Source organism: Diadema setosum, chromosome 15, assembly GCF_964275005.1.
Source record: "Diadema setosum chromosome 15, eeDiaSeto1, whole genome shotgun sequence".
Taxonomy (NCBI): domain Eukaryota; kingdom Metazoa; phylum Echinodermata; class Echinoidea; order Diadematoida; family Diadematidae; genus Diadema; species Diadema setosum.
This window is the reverse complement of record NC_092699.1, coordinates 28,944,268-28,963,597: the sequence shown is the minus strand read 5'-3', so window position 1 is coordinate 28,963,597 and position 19,330 is coordinate 28,944,268. Positions and strand designations below refer to the sequence as shown.

The window sequence follows — 19,330 nt, the reverse complement described above, 5'->3', positions numbered from 1 at the left end:
TTCTTGTTCGATATAGAAGACGTATATAGAACATAGCTAGAGTGTAAATACAATCTGTAGGCCAACTTAGGAACGACTACTAAGTACGCTTCAGAGGACAAGAAGCTGAATTATTACTGATCTTACAAGACCGTAAGAAGAAAGCAAAGCAAAGGTTACAGGTATATGGGCTGTAAGACTCCAAATTCAAGTCATTTATCGGATGTACATCAAGTCCGCAGATCCCTCTTTCGTTGATAGTGCTTGGCTCGTCAATTTCATGAAGAATGATAAAGTGATATACTCGAGTCTTCACAAACGCACACACACACACACACACACACACACACACACATACCATATACACGCTAATATGCACACATTATATTATTGATTACAAATGTATCTCATACTAGCAACTAGAGACATTCCTACACACAATACATCACGCACGCATGCACAAACGCGAGAGTAAAGTTATACGGACTGTTACATCCATTTGAAATTCAAATGAATGAAGCATGTGCATTTAGAGTATATTGCTTATACATGCAATAACCAACGGTTGGATTTCTCCTACACTGGAGAATCTAATAGCTTAGGGTATACTTTTCGGTTACCGTTCCAAGTGATTTTAACTAAATACTAGTTCATCATTGTATTCTGTTGAAAACCCCAGTTGATATCTTGCATTTTCGATATTGGCAAAATGAAAGTCCAAAGATTGCTGGTTCAAGGGCCTATCTCACTGGAGGTGACTTCGCCGCGACTGCCGCAACTTGAAAGACCAAAAGAAGGCGACTCCCCGGCATCATCCGAGACGTCTCCCAACAAAATAATGGCAACTTCGCCGCATATAAATTTTCAATTGAGAAGACGTCTCTAAGACCAGCTGGAGATGGAAAAACGTCTCAGAAAAAAAAAAATCGAAAGTGTTTGATTCTCTCGCGACTAGCTCCACAGAAATCAGTCTATATGGTCTCCAAGAGACGTCGCGGAGACGCCACTACGTCGCCACCTATAGTCTCTTTATATCAGCCAATGAGATGCCCACTTCACTGAACGTCACGAATTTTCAAAGCGCTATTTTCCCCACAACAATTGGAATGCGCATGACCTCTGACAAGATCTGATTCGTCACAAGTCAGGTCTTATAGTTTGGATTTTTTATTGATCGTTCTGGTGGTTTTTTTTTTTCCTTTGTTTTTCCTTGTTGTGATTTTTCGTTTTGTATTTTATCGGTTTTGTTTTAATCAAAAGTCAGATCTTTCCAGTTTGCCTCAATACACATCCCAAAATGTACCATAGATCCTGAGCAACAGTCTTTGGACTATACATCATTCTGGACGGCTGCAGTCTTCTCCATGCCATCCATGAAAACATCTGCAGGAACAAAATTCTGCAAATTCTCCAGACTGTGAACCGCTGTTCAGTCCAGGCATCAACTCTGGCTGTTTTCTGTTCAGACGAGAAGTACTCGTGCACGACAGAATTTTACCGACGCATCGGCCATGCCCGGAACACACTCTGCTGCTGCACGCCTCCGCCCCATCTCTCGCCATCAGCAGCGTCGGGCCGAGAGCTTTTTCGATGTAAGCGCGCAACTCGAGGCACGTTTGGCGACTTTGTTCATCGAAGGCATCACCCCAGAACACAACACCATTGGTTCCAAACTCGGCTGAAGTCAATATGGTCGCATTGAGGTCCTCCTGTATATACATGGAAGACAAACGGAGGAAAATAAATAGGGCAAATAATCACGTCAAGCAGGCATACACAAATCATGGCTTGTGGATTCAGGAAGGATATTAATTGATTCTGATTTCAGCCAGGAAATAGTTCCCCGTCTTTTCCTTAATAATTATTGTGATCATAATTATTAAGAACGACCAGTCTGTACGTTTATGAGTCGATGAATAGTTCTGTTGCTCGCGTTTTCTCTCCCATTTAGATTATTCGCGGGTATAAATACATGATATGTTTGGCAATCTGCCTGAGATAAACACATTGCTCTTCAACTGCAAAATATCTCACAGAGCTGGAATAATCTTGCTGTTCAATCATTGTTTGTTTGTTTTTTTCTTTAGCCATTACCTATTTGCTTGGATGGGCTGTTCTGTTAGATTTTTCTTTTCCACTTTATGAGGCATTGTGTTCAATTATACACTGCATTATGTAGGCCCTACCATTTCACAAGATGCATTTTCACCAACATTTCTGTTTTTAAACTTGTTTTTGCTCCCTTTTTCTGCCCCTCCCCCATGCAGAGCAGTGATGGTACTATAGAATTCCTTATGTGATCACTGGCTATATATCTGGTGCCTCTTGATTTCTTTCATCTCTGATCTATTTTGTATTCTACGTTCATTTATTTTGTCTCCGAATATTCAGCATTTCATTAATACCCTCAACGTATAAGCATTCATTTTTCGACTGAAGGCCTAAAAATGTGTGCATTTACTTTTTCTTAGTTTCCTTTCATGTGCATTCATCAACAGTTTTATCTTATGACGGCAACGACAAGCAGTACCGGAGGCTAAATCTGAGGGGATTCATTTATATGTCACGTAAGTAGATCTTTCCGAGGTTATCTAAAAAAACAAACAAACAAACAAACAAACTACTTGCACGGGAGGAGGAGAAAAAGTTTTATGATGATTTTAACTCACCAAAGTGAAGTAATAGCCGGTATGGCTGTAATTGAACCTCGTGTAGCTCAGAACCACACCCTTTGGATCACTAGAGCGCCCTCTCAATCGGAAAGCCTCCTTAAGTCTGGCGATAACGCTCTCTGGGCCATAAGACTTAGACGGTCTGAGGTAGATACTTGGGTACATGGCTGTAGTCTCGTTAAACATCCATAGCATTTTATTGTTGAATTCGACTAGCCACTCATCGCAGGTACTACTGTTCATCTTATCGATATTGCAGTAAGGGTAGTGATAGAAACCCCACATGGCTTTAGGGCGGAGCTGCATTGCCAATTTAACAGTGCTCTCCAAGAAGAGTCTGGCTCCCTGCATCCACTCCAGAGTCGCGACGCTGGTGATGGTCACATCATCCCAGTCTGGATGGAGACTGCGGACGTGGGCGATTGAAAATTCGCGGTAAATACTGTTAGGTTCTAAAATCTTGTGTGGCAGCCACGCTTCCCAGTCTATCACTCCGATACCATGGAAGTCGGGATCCGGTATGGCGGTGAGAAGATCGACCGCTGCCTTCTCGAGATGGGCCGTGATATTAGCGAGCTGATACGAGAGAGGAAAGGACAAGAGGAGAATAAGAACTTTGTGGTAAGATGTGGTATAAAGAAGATTGTATAGTTCTCTGCATGAGTTGCGAATCTGAATGATTGACATTGCCCATATTATCATTATTGTTTTATACCATTAATGAATATTTTTGAGGGGGGAAACAGTATTCAGTTAACACTCTGTCTACACAGGCCGGCATTATTGTGCAGCACAACAAACAAAAACAAAAACAAAAAAAATCTTAGGCTATTTGTCTATCATAAGTAATCAGTATGTCATCCTCAACTTCAGCCCCATTGGTATCTTAATGGAGCAGGACCGATACGTACTACATGGAACAATCCCAAGAATCTGTTCATCCGAGTTAAAAACGCTCAGACGGTGATCCTTAACTTCGAGGAATATCTCGTCGTTAAGTACATATGTATGTCATTCCGTTGACGAATTCGCTGACGAAATTGTCATTTCGGTGACTAAAGAGACTACGCGACACTTGGCGCCCATTACCTCTAAGCTTATCCTCAAAGTTAAGGATCACTGTCTGAACGTAACTAAAGTGTTGTCGTTATTTCAGTGGGTAATTAACCACAATGCTTGACGAATGTAGAGCGCGTCGCACTATCCAACGACTGAAATCTAAAGAGTAACACATTCATAATATTATGAATCTGTGTTATTGTGATGTCATAGCCATTATCCATGTACCTGGATGGTTCTAACCTACATGAGCTAAAACAAAAGACTGTATACAGTGACATCAATCTGTCGTCTAATAGCACGTGACCTCCACTGGGACTGCATGGGCCGTTGCAGGAAATGTATTTCCGTCTGACCTGTGAGTTTCACGGCTGACTGAGTGTTTACTTCTCACGATATTGTTGGTATTGTTTCATTTTGTTAATACCCCTTTAAACAAACAGTTTCCGCACGAAGTCCAATCTTTACTAATTTTTCCTTTTGTTTTCCTCCGAACTATTATAAGGTAACCCACCAGGCAGAGACGTGCCAATCACTCATGATCAGATCGCAATCACCTATTGATTATTATCATAGCTTGCAATGTCGTTTTACAATGCGATATGTTATCTTTTGATTTTTGTGCCATCATAATAATTTTGTGTTTCTCCCACCCGTCCTCAATGGGCTACTGACGGGCTGATTTTGTTATAACACGCATTTAATTCCCATACACACTTGCCCGAGTAGGCCCTATACTCGGGACTCGTCCTCAACCATGTCAAAGGGTTGAATAATAGAGAAGACTTTGCTGTTTGTCCACTCATGGAACTATAACACGTATGTTATAGCGCCATCATAGTCCACTATCGTTTCCATTATCCCTGCAGTGGCCTTGGCTAGCTTGGAGCCATTCAAAGCAGAGACCTATCAGTTATTTCACACACATACTTCAACGATTTGCATTTCTATGGCTTCTACAGCGCTTACACAGAGTACCATGCAAAATGTGATGTCGTAAGCTATTCATAGCCATGGAAACTGGATCTCTATACAAATAACCTCATGATGTGGCCCGAGTGTTAGTGCTGGCATCTGGTTCAAACCTAAGCTAACCCCCCCCCCCCCCCGAGATATCACTTCTGCATTTAGTATACTGACTCATATTGCAGATCCCACATCTGTGAATTAATTATTTCATTCCGCTAGTTTGGACCTAAGAAATACGAAGAAATAATTTATATATTATAAAGTGATTTGGGACCTTCCTGGAGTCTTTAGGTATTACTTGATAGGTCCATATAGTGATACAACGCAAAGTCTGCAAATCTTTTTCTTTTTATGTGGACTTTGGATCATCCGTTTAATTTGTACATGGGGACTCTCTCTCTCTCTTATGTGATTATATAGGCATATATATATATATATATATGAGATAAAAGGAAGGAGAAATCGGTGCGTAGCTTTGACATCATTATTCCACTGTTCCTCCTTTTCGGAAAAGCGCAAGAGCGATATATATAATATATATATATATATATAATTATATATGATTATGACAGAGGCGTACGGTACGAGTATCAGCATCATCACACACACAATATATTATATATATATATATATATATATATATATATACATATACATACATCGGTTATATAGCAATTGTGTGTGTGTGTGTGTGTGTGTGCGTGTGATTAGTGCTCTGTTGCGAGTATAAGTTGTGAGGTGATGACATCATTAATTCACCTATTTGCATATATACATGTCGAAGAACCGTTTTACAACTGAAGTTTAGGGAACTTCACATTTCATACAACTTCCCTAATTCTTTAGATATCCGATTATGATCAAATTCTCAATGTTGGGCTTGTAAAAATGAACTCTTTCTTTTCAGACTAATTTTAACCTAGAATTCCCCTTTCAGGCCATATCTTTCGGAGATAAACCTTCTTTAAAATATTTTCTTGATGTCTCACTAATTTTGACTTACCTGTGGTAGACCGCCATTTATAAACTTCAGGGTATCGGGATCGATGAACGGATAGAGCCCGATCCGAGTTTGACCAAACACGTTTATTACATCTCCGATTTGTCGCTGTCCGTTGCTGTTGTATTCGATCCCATACTTCCTCAAAGGGAGTTCAACGCCATACTTCTCCCCGCAGACATTGGGCACGTTCCAAAACGCCCTGAAGATTGATTCACCAGCAACGGCTCGAGAGCTAGCTCCACGCGCAGTGCCCCGGGGAAAGTTGTCAGGATTGACCACAAGGGACTTGTCAGGTGACTGTAGAGTTTCGCGCGCTGCTACACTAAATAACAGAAGGGGAAGCATAAAATATCGCGATAAGTTGACGGTCTCCAACATATCGACAAAATATTCCACACTATCTACACTTGCGTTACAGCCTAGTGCAGTATTTTAGGCGCACAGAGAATTAAACCATCAGGCCCTCTCAGTGGTTCAGTACATGTAGAAGTTACGGTCTGCCGTGCAATCCGACCTGGGTCGTTCTCTTCCAAGGTTTGCTATTATTATAACCAGCAAGAACAATGTACATTACTTTGACTGTAGTAGTAGCTCCATCATGCTTGCGTGTGAAGCGGAAGTAATCTTTCGTGCCCAGAGCTGCAAGGGACAATGATTGCCGTCTTTGTATTTGGTTTTGTTTTTATGCACTTCCTCGTCGTAGAATATCTCCACTATCTCTTCGCGTTTTCGTGCAGCAGAATCCATAGTCTCTTGATTTCGATGGTACGTGTACTACAATCCATGCAGCACAAGCTTGCAGAAATTTAGGTGTACTTTTGGATGAAAAATTGCTCATGGAAAATTTTGTGTCGCAAAAATGTCGCTCTGCTTCATTTGTACTTTACAAAATTGAAAAAAAAAATCTAGAGTTTATTGACAAACACACCGCAGAACAATAAATGATAGTTCATGCACGCTTTCGTCATGTGCCACCTTGATTTTTGTAATGGCTTGCTTTATGGACTGCCGTCAAACAGATATACAGAGATTACAATAAATCAAAGACTCTGCTGCACACAATATCCTAAATCATGAGAAACATGAACAAATATCGCCAGTTTTAAGAAGCTTATACTGGATTCCAGTCAAAATGTCGGATTCAGTTTAAGATTCAAGTGCTATATAGTACAAATATATTTGTACTAGCATTTGAATGTTTTTATGTTTGCTTCATATTATTTAAGAGAGTTACCTATTCAAATCTACACACCAGAGAGAGACCTTCGTTCATAAAGGAAATATCATTTCGAACAGAAGAACCACATTTTACGGAGAACGAACATTTGCTTTTAATGCCCCTACCTTATGGAAAAATGTATCCCAGAATTTAAGACAAATCACTGATACGGTGCATAAATAGATTCAAGTCTGCTTTGAAAACGCATATGTGTATAAGCAAACATGAAACTCCGTACACAGTGGGTATGTTTTTGTATAATATTTCCATTTTTTGAGCGCATAGGGACATTATCACTATGTGTTATGTGCTATACAAGCACGTACTGTCAACAGATCACTATTAGTAGTAGCAAGGTCAGCAGGCCCGTAACTATAGGGGGTTTCAGGGGGTTGAGAACGAACCCCCCCCCCCCCCCCGCTAGCGAGCAGGGTCCTCTTGAACAACAACAAAAAAGTGAAAACTTCTTTCCAAAGCTCCAAATACGACAGAAGAATGATACGATACATATACGAACATGTTCAGAAAATGCTCACACTGATTTGTAAATTTTAGCAAGCTTTTTGATTCAATTGTCGCATGATCTGTTATTTTATATACAGGGCAAACCACCATATAACAGTGTGCCAGCATTGTATGATTTACAAGTACAACGAACTATGAGATAAGTGCAATGTTTCCTACACAGAAATATATGCAAATTTCGGCTCACTCGCTCGTATTAATTTAGAGTATTTTTTAAAGTCCTCGGTCTGTTGTTGGTATATAAATCGTTTAAGGCCGTCACTATTTCTTGATTAGAATAAAATTGTAAGATTTAATAAGCAAAAAATGACAAGAATTCCATGTTTTGTAAGCTGATATACAACAAATTTTCAGTTCGTTCGCTCCGCTCGCTCGCCAAAATTTATCAAAATTTATTACATTTAAATCACCCTCAAAGGACTTCTTATAAGTGCTTGAAAAGCGTATCATGTGGACTTTTTAAAGTTCGGGAGTCTGCACCAAAATCATAGAGGTTGCAATAATTAGGCCGCTAGAGGGCGGGCTGTGTAATGGCACTGCGTGTATTTTCGAACATGGGGGGGGGGGGGGGATGTGAGAGGGACGGGAAGGGAGGCGGGGAGGGAGGCTTCCCAAAAGTAACTCAATTCAATTCAAATTTCATTTCCAATAACACATGTTGTCGATACAGATTCAAAGAAAACAAAACCTACAATGTATTACTACAAAAACAACAACAAATGCATATATCATGGAACTACATGTAATTATTTGCGTTGATGGAAAGAGGTACCAAGGTAAAAGACAAGCTTGTATAGGGATGTGGGCCACTCGCCTGAGTAATTGTAGGTAATCGCATGGCGCTGTACAATCAACAGAGTCGACACCAAAAACTATATAAGAATCGACTAAATGACGCGTGTTTATAATAGAGAATAATGTTTATAAATGTGCAGATGATATAGTAAACCCACTGAAATGATCATAAGGTATATATTCAAATTTGTTGCAGAATTCAATAAAGAATAAATATTAAGATATTAATGACCAGAAATAATCATAATCTTTATATGTTCATGTTTTACTTGTTCATTCGTATTCATCGATGTGTTAGCTTAAAGGGGAAAATCCAGTACAAATATAAATTAGTCTATTAAGAAAAAGTAAAACATTACGAGCTCATTGGTATTGATCGAAATCGGATGAAAAATAAGGAAGGACATTTTGAAGTTTCGCTATTTTTGGGGGAAACAGTTCTTGAACAGTGGTATGAATATGCAAATGGCAAAGTGAGCATGTCATTCCCTGTACATAAAATTTTGAAATTTCCAGGTTTTTATTTAAATGCAATAATGCCCCCGAGGCTCAAATCCTCGTATATGTCTAACTGATCACTACTCTGAATATTCAACCAGGGATAACATCATGTTTCAGACTTCAATGACAGAAACATTGAATTTTCGTCATTCCTTTGTACATGATCAATGGAAAATTGTGAGGGTATGACATGGTTGGCTCACTCATTTGCATATTCATATCTACTGTAGAAGAACTGTTTTGCAGAAATTAGCAAAACTTCAAAATGTCATTACTTCCTTATTTTTCATCCAATTTCAGTCAGATTTTACTCTTTTTTTTTATCAGACTAAATCATATTTGAACGGGATTTAATCTTTACATACTAATTCATAGATTTCCAAGGACCAAAAGATGCCTGTCATGGTTAATGAGGAAATTAAGATCTAATCATTGTTTTGCTGAATTATATCAATATTTTTGTGGCGTTTTATTGGTGTACTGATTTCCTCGATCTCGTATCGCAAATAATGTGCATTATGATTTTCCTACTCATCCTTAATTTCCATTTGCATGCTTCAATCATGGACATGATATTTCTATCATCGTCTTTACCAATCTTTTTTTAATGTACCTTTCTATCCATTCTATCTTTCTTATCTCTCGTCACTCACTCAGTCTTTCGTTTATTTTTCCATTTCCAAAAATGGAAACATAACTCATTTACAGAAGTTGAATGCGTTGATTGCATTGCAACGTACTAGTACAATAAACGAATTTTATAAGTTTGCAAAATATTCAAACTACGCTGAAAAATGGCGGGAAGGAATGTTAAAAGCAATGCTTGGAGGGGAAAATTTCGATTCTGAGCATGCGCAAAATCGCCTATCAAAATCGATCTATTTATAGCTTGCGTCGTCTGAGCAGGGAGGTGTTACAGAGATGGAGTGGCAACTCTTCGTAATTCATGCAAACACATGTTTGGGTTCAAGGCGTTACAATGGGATGTCTAGCATTCCACTACGCTTTGAAGTCATGCTCGGCACCGCTCTAGTTGCAAAACGAAGTTCGGAGACGAAGAGCGCATTTCACCTTTCGTTGAATTACAAGCTTTATTTCAACCCAAAATTTTAAATGAAATACTCGAATTGATTTAGAATATTTTAGGAAAGAGTTCAATATAATAAACATGTATTTCTAGTTTCTTCGTAATGCGCAAATCGAAATGAAATGAAAATTAGCCCCTCTTAAAAACCTAATATTTTTTCTATAATGCGTACATTTCCGCATGTTAGTTTTGTATCATTTAATCTGGTATATTTTGATCTTTCAAATAAAGCACTCCGCTAAAGCGTGTTCCAGCGTGCTTTTAAACTATTTGCTGTCAAAATTGTCAGATTTACACTGCATTTTGATTCGCTGCTCAAATTCAAGGTACACAAATTCATTGTTGCTATCACATTGAAAGAGAGAGCGAATTCCAGTAGGGGCAAGTATTTCTAGATGTGAGAGCCCTAGTCTCGATTATTGATGCTCTCTTTTGTCAGAGCACATGGGTAACACCTGTACTTGAACGCATAACTTCTCGGCGGTGCCGTGCGTGACTTCAAAGGAGAGCAGTAGTTGTCTCTCCTTCTCTAGCACCTCCCCTTTGCGTTCTTGGCTATTTTTACGTCCGCTCAATTCACGACGCAGAGAATTACTTGATGCACCGATCATGACATTTATGGGGGCGCCATTTTATTTAGTACAGGTTGCGTCTCTAATCTAAAGCTACTTTTCAACAGGTCGCAGGAAGAGAGGAGAACGTCCAACGCACTTGTCGTCTCAAACGTCCGCGCCGCAAATCTAAAGCTCCCATCATCCTACCAAATGTGCTCGAAATTAGAGCAATTCCTGTTCTACGTTATTTTGGTGGTCCTACGTTGCATCCGTGCTCCTCATCTTTATACTCTGTTCAGAATTTGGGACCTACGCTTAACAAGCTCGCTTTTGAGTAGGTTCTGTCATATTTCTTTAGCGTTATACATGGAACCAAACGTACGATGATTGACCACTATATGTTTTATATTCTTACTTTAATTTACTGTACATCCAAAAGCCGGATATTATGATTCACTATGTTTTTATTATATTTGATGTACATTCCTTCATTGAGAAGTATAAAAATAAAATTGAAATTGAAATTGAAATTGAAAAAAAAAAAATTCTTCTCGCAATCAATATATCACTCGAATTGGACATTTACTTTTGCTCACCGAGTCAACTTTTATTATATTACCACAAATCACAATTGTTATACCACAACTCACAATTATTGATTTATATAATACTGTAAAATCATAGCAATACAAATTCAAAGGTATAAAGTTAGAGGTTTTTTCCTCGTATGCCACACTACTAAACATTGACATACTATCTTCTTTCTTCTCTGAAGTTCCCTTTTTTCAGGCAATTTCTAAACTTCTCAGAGTACTATTATTTCGCTGGTCTATATCCTTATTTCAATGAAATGTTCATAGAAATGAAAATTTTTACTTGAATATCGCAGGCGGTATAACAAGTCACTCAAAGCTGCACTTTACATGCAAGAGATGACAGAAAAATATACTATGATGCAATTATGTGACCATTAAATAAGTCTCCAGACTACACTGGCAGTGCACTCCCGTTATAGTAAAGTCCTCGGGCCCAGCCGTTTTCTTTCGTTACATCAAAAATTCGTTATAGATAAACAAATAATTATACAGGATATAATAAAAACACGCAAACCTTGCGTATATTGTATGTTGTTTATAGAATATTCCAGATGATTCCCTGGAAAGCTCTGTCAAATGGGAGGCTATAACTCATTAATTTCGTTAAGATTTTCCATTCAAGAAGGAGGATAAAGTCGTGTACTTTCATGCTTAGTTTGAAAACACGTGTATGGAAGTGGTGGTTTTTGCATTCGGTTACAGTTGTTCGTTATTCCAATAAAAGCTTCGTTATTACGAAGGCGCGTTATTCCAAAGGTTCGCTATTCCCAAGATACGTTATCAAGAAAAAGCGAATTTTGCTCCATAGACTTATAATAATGATAATTTTGGGACCTGAAGGTTTGCTTCCTTGTAACGACATTTCGTTATAACCGTGTTCGTTGAAACGGGAGTGCACATTAACATGCGCTGTATAAGTATCATTATCCTTATATCCGTTATCATTTTGGAATACATGAAATGCATACATGTAGTTATTTTCACCCGATTTCGTCTGGACCGTTTTCCATTACAGTCTTCCAACTTCACCACCCTTACTTCTAAAAAAAAAGTGCAATGACGAATAGAAATCAAATTTTTAGTGTCTTCTTCCACCATACAACTATATAGCAAAATATAATATGTTTTCGGTGTAATCACCTAACCGTGGTGTAATATACGTGCCGTGTTGTTGAAACACATTATCGCTCATATTTCGTTGCTGTCGGCATCATGAATCAACCACATTTCGGTAAACAATAATAATTAGGCCTCCAAAATAATTACTTTCCAAATTTGAATAGAATGGAATTCAACCTGAATATGTAATATATTTACCCACATCTTCATGCAATTCTTGGTTTTGTCATTGACAGTCAAAATGTTGAATTTTTTACAGTCAGTTATATATTATAATTAACCATATTTTGAATATTTCATGATATTCATTGGAGCATTTCAAACTTGAAAAGCCAGGGTCGATTTCTTCCTATAGTATTAATATATTGCAGCTGTGAGAGCATATTTTTATTGTTGCAATACTTTGAACTACTCTGTAAAAGTGGATATTTTCGCGCGACTAAGTTTTCGCGCTCGTAGGGGTAAGAAGAGTTTCGCGTGTTTTTAATTCTGCGGAATCAAGACATCATACTGGAACATTCTTGCAAGCAAAAATATTCGAGTGCTTTTATTTTCGCGCTAGTTTCGCGTTGCGTGAAATACGCGAAAATCTCAACACCGCGAAAATTTCCACTTTTACAGCAAATGACAACATCGTGTTACAAACTTTTCTCCTGTGTAAATAAATCATTGCAAAGATTATAAAACACACACAAACACACAGATTAACCACGCTTTAGAGGATTCCTTCTCTCTATCTTGATGTTGACCTCATGTCAAAAAAAAAACGAAAAAAAACCCCACAAAAACGAAAACTGTGAAAAAGACGGTCAAGGGTTGGAAACATATTGCTTCATCTGTCAAAATCACCTTTAATATTTGTGTTGAATTTGACAAAATGAAAGATAAGGATAAATGTAGGTTTACTTCACCTTACGAATTTGCTGAACTTTGTTAGTTTGTTGAACGTATTAGTGTGCTAATAACCTATGATTCCTTGGGATTATAATACGAATCACGTCTATAGTATGCATGGTTTGTTTGTGTTGATAACTTTGCTGTTTATTATCTCTTGCTTTTTCTCGTTTTTGTTCTATTTTATTTTATTCTTTTTTTATTGTATTGTTGAAGTTCTGATAGAATATAGAGCTTAATTGACTGTGCCTCACTACCCATCCAAAATGCACAATAAGTTCGCTTTTAACAGCCATTGGACTATACATTATTCTGGACGGCTACAATCGTCCCCTTGCCATCCATGAAAACATCTACAGAAACAAAAAGTTTCTTCATGTCCTCTGGAATGTGACCAATTCTTCTGTCCAGGATTTAACTCTGGCTGTTTTCTGTTTAGACGAGAAGTTCCCGTGCACGACAGAATTTTGCCGACGCATCGGCCATGCCCGGAGCAAACTCGGCTACTGCACGCCTCAGCCCCATCGCTCGCCATCAGCAGCGTCGGGCCGAGAGCTGTCTCGATGTAATCACGCAACTCGAGGCACGTTTGGCGATTACCGTCATCCTGGACACTACCCCAGAACACGACACCGTGGGTTCCAAACTCGGCTGAAGTCAAAATGGTCGCATTTAGGTCCTCCTGTAAAAAACAAAATGGGGAAAAATGAATGAATACAAGAGCAGAGTATGGGAGCAGGTACACAGAATGGCTTATCGCCACTAACTTGGTCTGATATCAGATGGTCTACTTCCAAGATCGTCTAACACCAGCATGGTTAAACTAATTTGGTCTATTCAAATTCATGATTTTCTTCCGTCGAGATGTTTTCATTGCAACTGACTGACAAATTGCCCTACATCGACGTAAATAAGCACTGAATTGATCAGTGTTTTAGTAGTAGCCATGATAAAAAAAATCATGGGCGTACATACTCGAGCAGGATTCGAACCTACGACCTCCTGATCACCGGACAGGCGTCATCTCCACTAGACCACCGAGCTTTCGCCCGAAAGCAAGTGTTGGTTCTAATCCTTATATAGCATGCAGCGGGTACTGCTTTGTTATTCAAATTCATGATTTTCTTCCGTCGAGATGTTTTCATTGCAACTGACTGACAAATTGCCCTACATCGACGTAAATAAGCACTGAATTGATCAGTGTTTTAGTAGTAGCCATGATAAAAAATCATGGGCGTACATACTCGAGCAGGATTCGAACCTACGACCTCCTGATCACCGGACAGGCGTCATCTCCACTAGACCACCGAGCTTTCGCCCGAAAGCAAGTGTTGGTTCTAATCCTTATAGCATGCAGCGGGTACTGCTTTGTTATTCAAATTCATGATTTTCTTCCGTCGAGATGTTTTCATTGCAACTGACTGACAAATTGCCCTACATCGACGTAAATAAGCACTGAATTGATCAGTGTTTTAGTAGTAGCCATGATAAAAAATCATGGGCGTACATACTCGAGCAGGATTCGAACCTACGACCTCCTGATCACCGGACAGGCGTCATCTCCACTAGACCACCGAGCTTTCGCCCGAAAGCAAGTGTTGGTTCTAATCCTTATAGCATGCAGCGGGTACTGCTTTGTTATTCAAATTCATGATTTTCTTCCGTCGAGATGTTTTCATTGCAACTGACTGACAAATTGCCCTACATCGACGTAAATAAGCACTGAATTGATCAGTGTTTTAGTAGTAGCCATGATAAAAAATCATGGGCGTACATACTCGAGCAGGATTCGAACCTACGACCTCCTGATCACCGGACAGGCGTCATCTCCACTAGACCACCGAGCTTTCGCCCGAAAGCAAGTGTTGGTTCTAATCCTTATAGCATGCAGCGGGTACTGCTTTGTTATTCAAATTCATGATTTTCTTCCGTCGAGATGTTTTCATTGCAACTGACTGACAAATTGCCCTACATCGACGTAAATAAGCACTGAATTGATCAGTGTTTTAGTAGTAGCCATGATAAAAAATCATGGGCGTACATACTCGAGCAGGATTCGAACCTACGACCTCCTGATCACCGGACAGGCGTCATCTCCACTAGACCACCGAGCTTTCGCCCGAAAGCAAGTGTTGGTTCTAATCCTTATAGCATGCAGCGGGTACTGCTTTGTTATTCAAATTCATGATTTTCTTCCGTCGAGATGTTTTCATTGCAACTGACTGACAAATTGCCCTACATCGACGTAAATAAGCACTGAATTGATCAGTGTTTTAGTAGTAGCCATGATAAAAAATCATGGGCGTACATACTCGAGCAGGATTCGAACCTACGACCTCCTGATCACCGGACAGGCGTCATCTCCACTAGACCACCGAGCTTTCGCCCGAAAGCAAGTGTTGGTTCTAATCCTTATAGCATGCAGCGGGTACTGCTTTGTTATTCAAATTCATGATTTTCTTCCGTCGAGATGTTTTCATTGCAACTGACTGACAAATTGCCCTACATCGACGTAAATAAGCTACTACTAAAACACTGATCAATTCAGTGCTTATTTACGTCGATGTAGGGCAATTTGTCAGTCAGTTGCAATGAAAACATCTCGACGGAAGAAAATCATGAATTTGAATAACAAAGCAGTACCCGCTGCATGCTATAAGGATTAGAACCAACACTTGCTTTCGGGCGAAAGCTCGGTGGTCTAGTGGAGATGACGCCTGTCCGGTGATCAGGAGGTCGTAGGTTCGAATCCTGCTCGAGTATGTACGCCCATGATTTTTTATCATGGCTACTACTAAAACACTGATCAATTCAGTGCTTATTTACGTCGATGTAGGGCAATTTGTCAGTCAGTTGCAATGAAAACATCTCGACGGAAGAAAATCATGAATTTGAATAACAAAGCAGTACCCGCTGCATGCTATAAGGATTAGAACCAACACTTGCTTTCGGGCGAAAGCTCGGTGGTCTAGTGGAGATGACGCCTGTCCGGTGATCAGGAGGTCGTAGGTTCGAATCCTGCTCGAGTATGTACGCCCATGATTTTTTATCATGGCTACTACTAAAACACTGATCAATTCAGTGCTTATTTACGTCGATGTAGGGCAATTTGTCAGTCAGTTGCAATGAAAACATCTCGACGGAAGAAAATCATGAATTTGAATAACAAAGCAGTACCCGCTGCATGCTATAAGGATTAGAACCAACACTTGCTTTCGGGCGAAAGCTCGGTGGTCTAGTGGAGATGACGCCTGTCCGGTGATCAGGAGGTCGTAGGTTCGAATCCTGCTCGAGTATGTACGCCCATGATTTTTTATCATGGCTACTACTAAAACACTGATCAATTCAGTGCTTATTTACGTCGATGTAGGGCAATTTGTCAGTCAGTTGCAATGAAAACATCTCGACGGAAGAAAATCATGAATTTGAATAACAAAGCAGTACCCGCTGCATGCTATAAGGATTAGAACCAACACTTGCTTTCGGGCGAAAGCTCGGTGGTCTAGTGGAGATGACGCCTGTCCGGTGATCAGGAGGTCGTAGGTTCGAATCCTGCTCGAGTATGTACGCCCATGATTTTTTATCATGGCTACTACTAAAACACTGATCAATTCAGTGCTTATTTACGTCGATGTAGGGCAATTTGTCAGTCAGTTGCAATGAAAACATCTCGACGGAAGAAAATCATGAATTTGAATAACAAAGCAGTACCCGCTGCATGCTATAAGGATTAGAACCAACACTTGCTTTCGGGCGAAAGCTCGGTGGTCTAGTGGAGATGACGCCTGTCCGGTGATCAGGAGGTCGTAGGTTCGAATCCTGCTCGAGTATGTACGCCCATGATTTTTTATCATGGCTACTACTAAAACACTGATCAATTCAGTGCTTATTTACGTCGATGTAGGGCAATTTGTCAGTCAGTTGCAATAATTTGGTCTACTATCAATATATACAGTCACTAGCTATATACCGTTTCGTCTAATGACCATCGATGGTCTAATTTTGTCTCTTTGGATTTATTTCCACATTTTAAAAAGAGGGTATTAGATGAAATGAGCATAACCCACATGACTCATTTGAAAGAAGACCAACTAGTGCAAATAAGCAGGCCTAATGAGGCTAAGTGGCAATTGGACTAAATGTTCATTAGACCCCGTTTACAGTGCGGGGCCGGGCTCGGCCGCGGCTCGGCCGCGGCCGAGCCTCGCAATTTTGTCCGTTTACACTGCTGGGCTCGGCCGCGCTTTTGATTCAAACCTTTCAATATTTTGTCGTAGTGGCGCTCTGCTTGTAAACAAATGCAATTTGGTATTGTCTGGTTTTCAGACCCTTTGCCAAATGAATTCCGTGGCGACGAAGTCGCCGTTCGGGCAAAGGCCTTTGCCGAAGGAAAGAATCCTTTGCAGGACAAAACCACCTTAAACTATACTAGTTTTCGACGTTGAGGGGGTTAATATCCTGAATAGCGAAAGATACAGGCAGAGGGTTTGGAAGCCAGACTAAAATTGGCCGCGCAATTGGCCGCGCATTTGGCCCAGTTTGCGTTTACACCAAGAAAAGGCCGGGCTCGGCGTGCGTGCGTGAGACTACCTCCAGAGCGAGGCCAAATGCGAGGCCAATTTTGGCCTCGCATTTGGCCTTTTGTGCGTTTACACTGAAGCGGGGCTGGGCACGGCCGCGGCCGAGCCGCGGCCGAGCCTCGCACTGTAAACGGGGTCTTGGACGAAGTGGTTGTAGACGAAACAAAATAAGCCAGTTCGGGGTTCCAGTTTGAGCATGAGCAGAAAAATGTCATTATATACCGAGAGACAGGTTGCTTTTTTTATTTCACTGAGATAAGCATCTGTAATGCTATGATAATTCAGAAATCCTCATAATGGTGCCTGCCAGTACATCCACCTGACAGCAAGCCTGGTATTTGGCATTGTTAAAAGAGAAAGTTTGTTAATGTATTCAAAACAGCACAATGAAATACATGCTTCCCATAAAGTGTTGATTGACGAACCATTCTGGTCCCTTCATCTACACAGGTTCATTCTTTGTTAGAATACGAGTTCCATAAATTGCTATATTGGGCAAGCTGCTGCATTATGTCGCTTTGAATAGAGTGAAGTGCTAACCAACTGAGAAAAATGAAAGGTCATTATTTTGTTCCATAAATATGTGCACATGAGCTATCTCCGAAGTGGCTTATTAAGGCCGTGTCACACCTTTCCGGGTAAGCCTTGCGTGCGACTAGTGAAGAACAATAACTTATTTTTACTACCCGGAGGTCCCCGCTTATGACCCGCGCATGACAGTACCTAGCACGTATCTCACTCGTAGTCGCCCGGAGTTGCCACGCAAGTCTTTTTACCCGCAACCATGTGTAGGCCCTGTCACACCTTTCCGGACATGCTACACCCGGGCTTATAGTGTGTGGGGATTTTCGAGGATACCGGACAATTTCTGAGGACGCATAAAGATTTGGGCGAGTCAGTGCATGTGTCTTACTTGCTGGACGCGTTCTACTTAAATTCTTCTTACGGGTATACTGTGAGACCTGTGTACCAGTCGCGTGGGTGTTGACAACTCAGTGAAGGAATTCCTCTGAAGGAATGGTAGAAATCCCACAGAATGTCATTATCTTGGCCGCATACGGGGACTGCGAGGTACCTGCGTGGAAGTTGCCTGCGAGGTGCTGCCGCTACGAACCTCCTACTGGCGTTGCGCGTGGACCTCTCCTGGCATCCCCGCGACTCACCCGGAAAAAAGTTTGGGTCATGCTCAAAATTTGGCTACGGTTAAATGGGACTTGCGTGGGCACCTCCGGGCAACTACATTCGAGATACTAGCTAGGTAACATCAGGTGCGGACCAACTGCGGAGAGCTCCCGGTAGCAAAGTTGTTTCCCCGCAAGTCAAGCCGCAAAACCTCCCCAGATACAGTATGACAATGCCTTGAGTATGCTCTAAACTTGTTCCGAGTGAGTCGTGGAGGTACAAACATAAGTTAACACCAGTAGGACACCTTTACCGGCAGCACATCGCAGGCAACTTCAATGTACTTACTTCTCAGTACCCGTACGTCGCTCGTAACAGAAAACGGATCGGTTTCAAGGCTCTCACGCAGGTCACACGGAATACACGCAAGTAGAATGTAAGTAACACGAGTCTAGCAGGTAAGACACAAGTGCGAAACTCGCGAACATTCTTGTCTGCACGTGGAAAATTCTCCTCCGTGCTGGAAAACCCTCCTCGCTTGCCCGGAAAGGTGTGACACGGGCTTAAGATCATGTGGGTTGAGACGAAATGGCTATTAGAGATAGGCTGCGTTTATCAACTCCTTTTCTCGGTAGAAACAGGTTATCCAAACAGCT

The 19,330-nt window shown here is 40.6% G+C and overlaps 2 protein-coding genes across 2 annotated transcripts in view; both read right to left on the bottom strand.

Moving 5' to 3' along the window:
- Window positions 1-318: 318 nt before the first annotated feature.
- Window positions 319-6,186, bottom strand: LOC140238898 (hyaluronidase-1-like). The gene is made up of 3 exons (XM_072318798.1): window positions 5,683-6,186; window positions 2,649-3,227; window positions 319-1,688 (listed from the first exon to the last, which is right to left on the bottom strand). Exons 1-3 carry the CDS (start codon window positions 6,058-6,060, stop codon window positions 1,317-1,319), a joined length of 1,329 nt encoding a protein of 442 aa, XP_072174899.1. The 5' UTR covers window positions 6,061-6,186; the 3' UTR covers window positions 319-1,316.
- Window positions 6,187-13,279: 7,093 nt separating this feature from the next.
- LOC140238650 (hyaluronidase 1-like) overlaps window positions 13,280-19,330 on the bottom strand; it is a 28,585-nt gene continuing 22,534 nt past the window's right edge. The window contains exon 4 of the mRNA XM_072318550.1: window positions 13,280-13,654. Within this exon, the coding sequence (XP_072174651.1) occupies window positions 13,280-13,654 (375 nt within the window). The remainder of the gene's footprint in view (window positions 13,655-19,330) is intronic.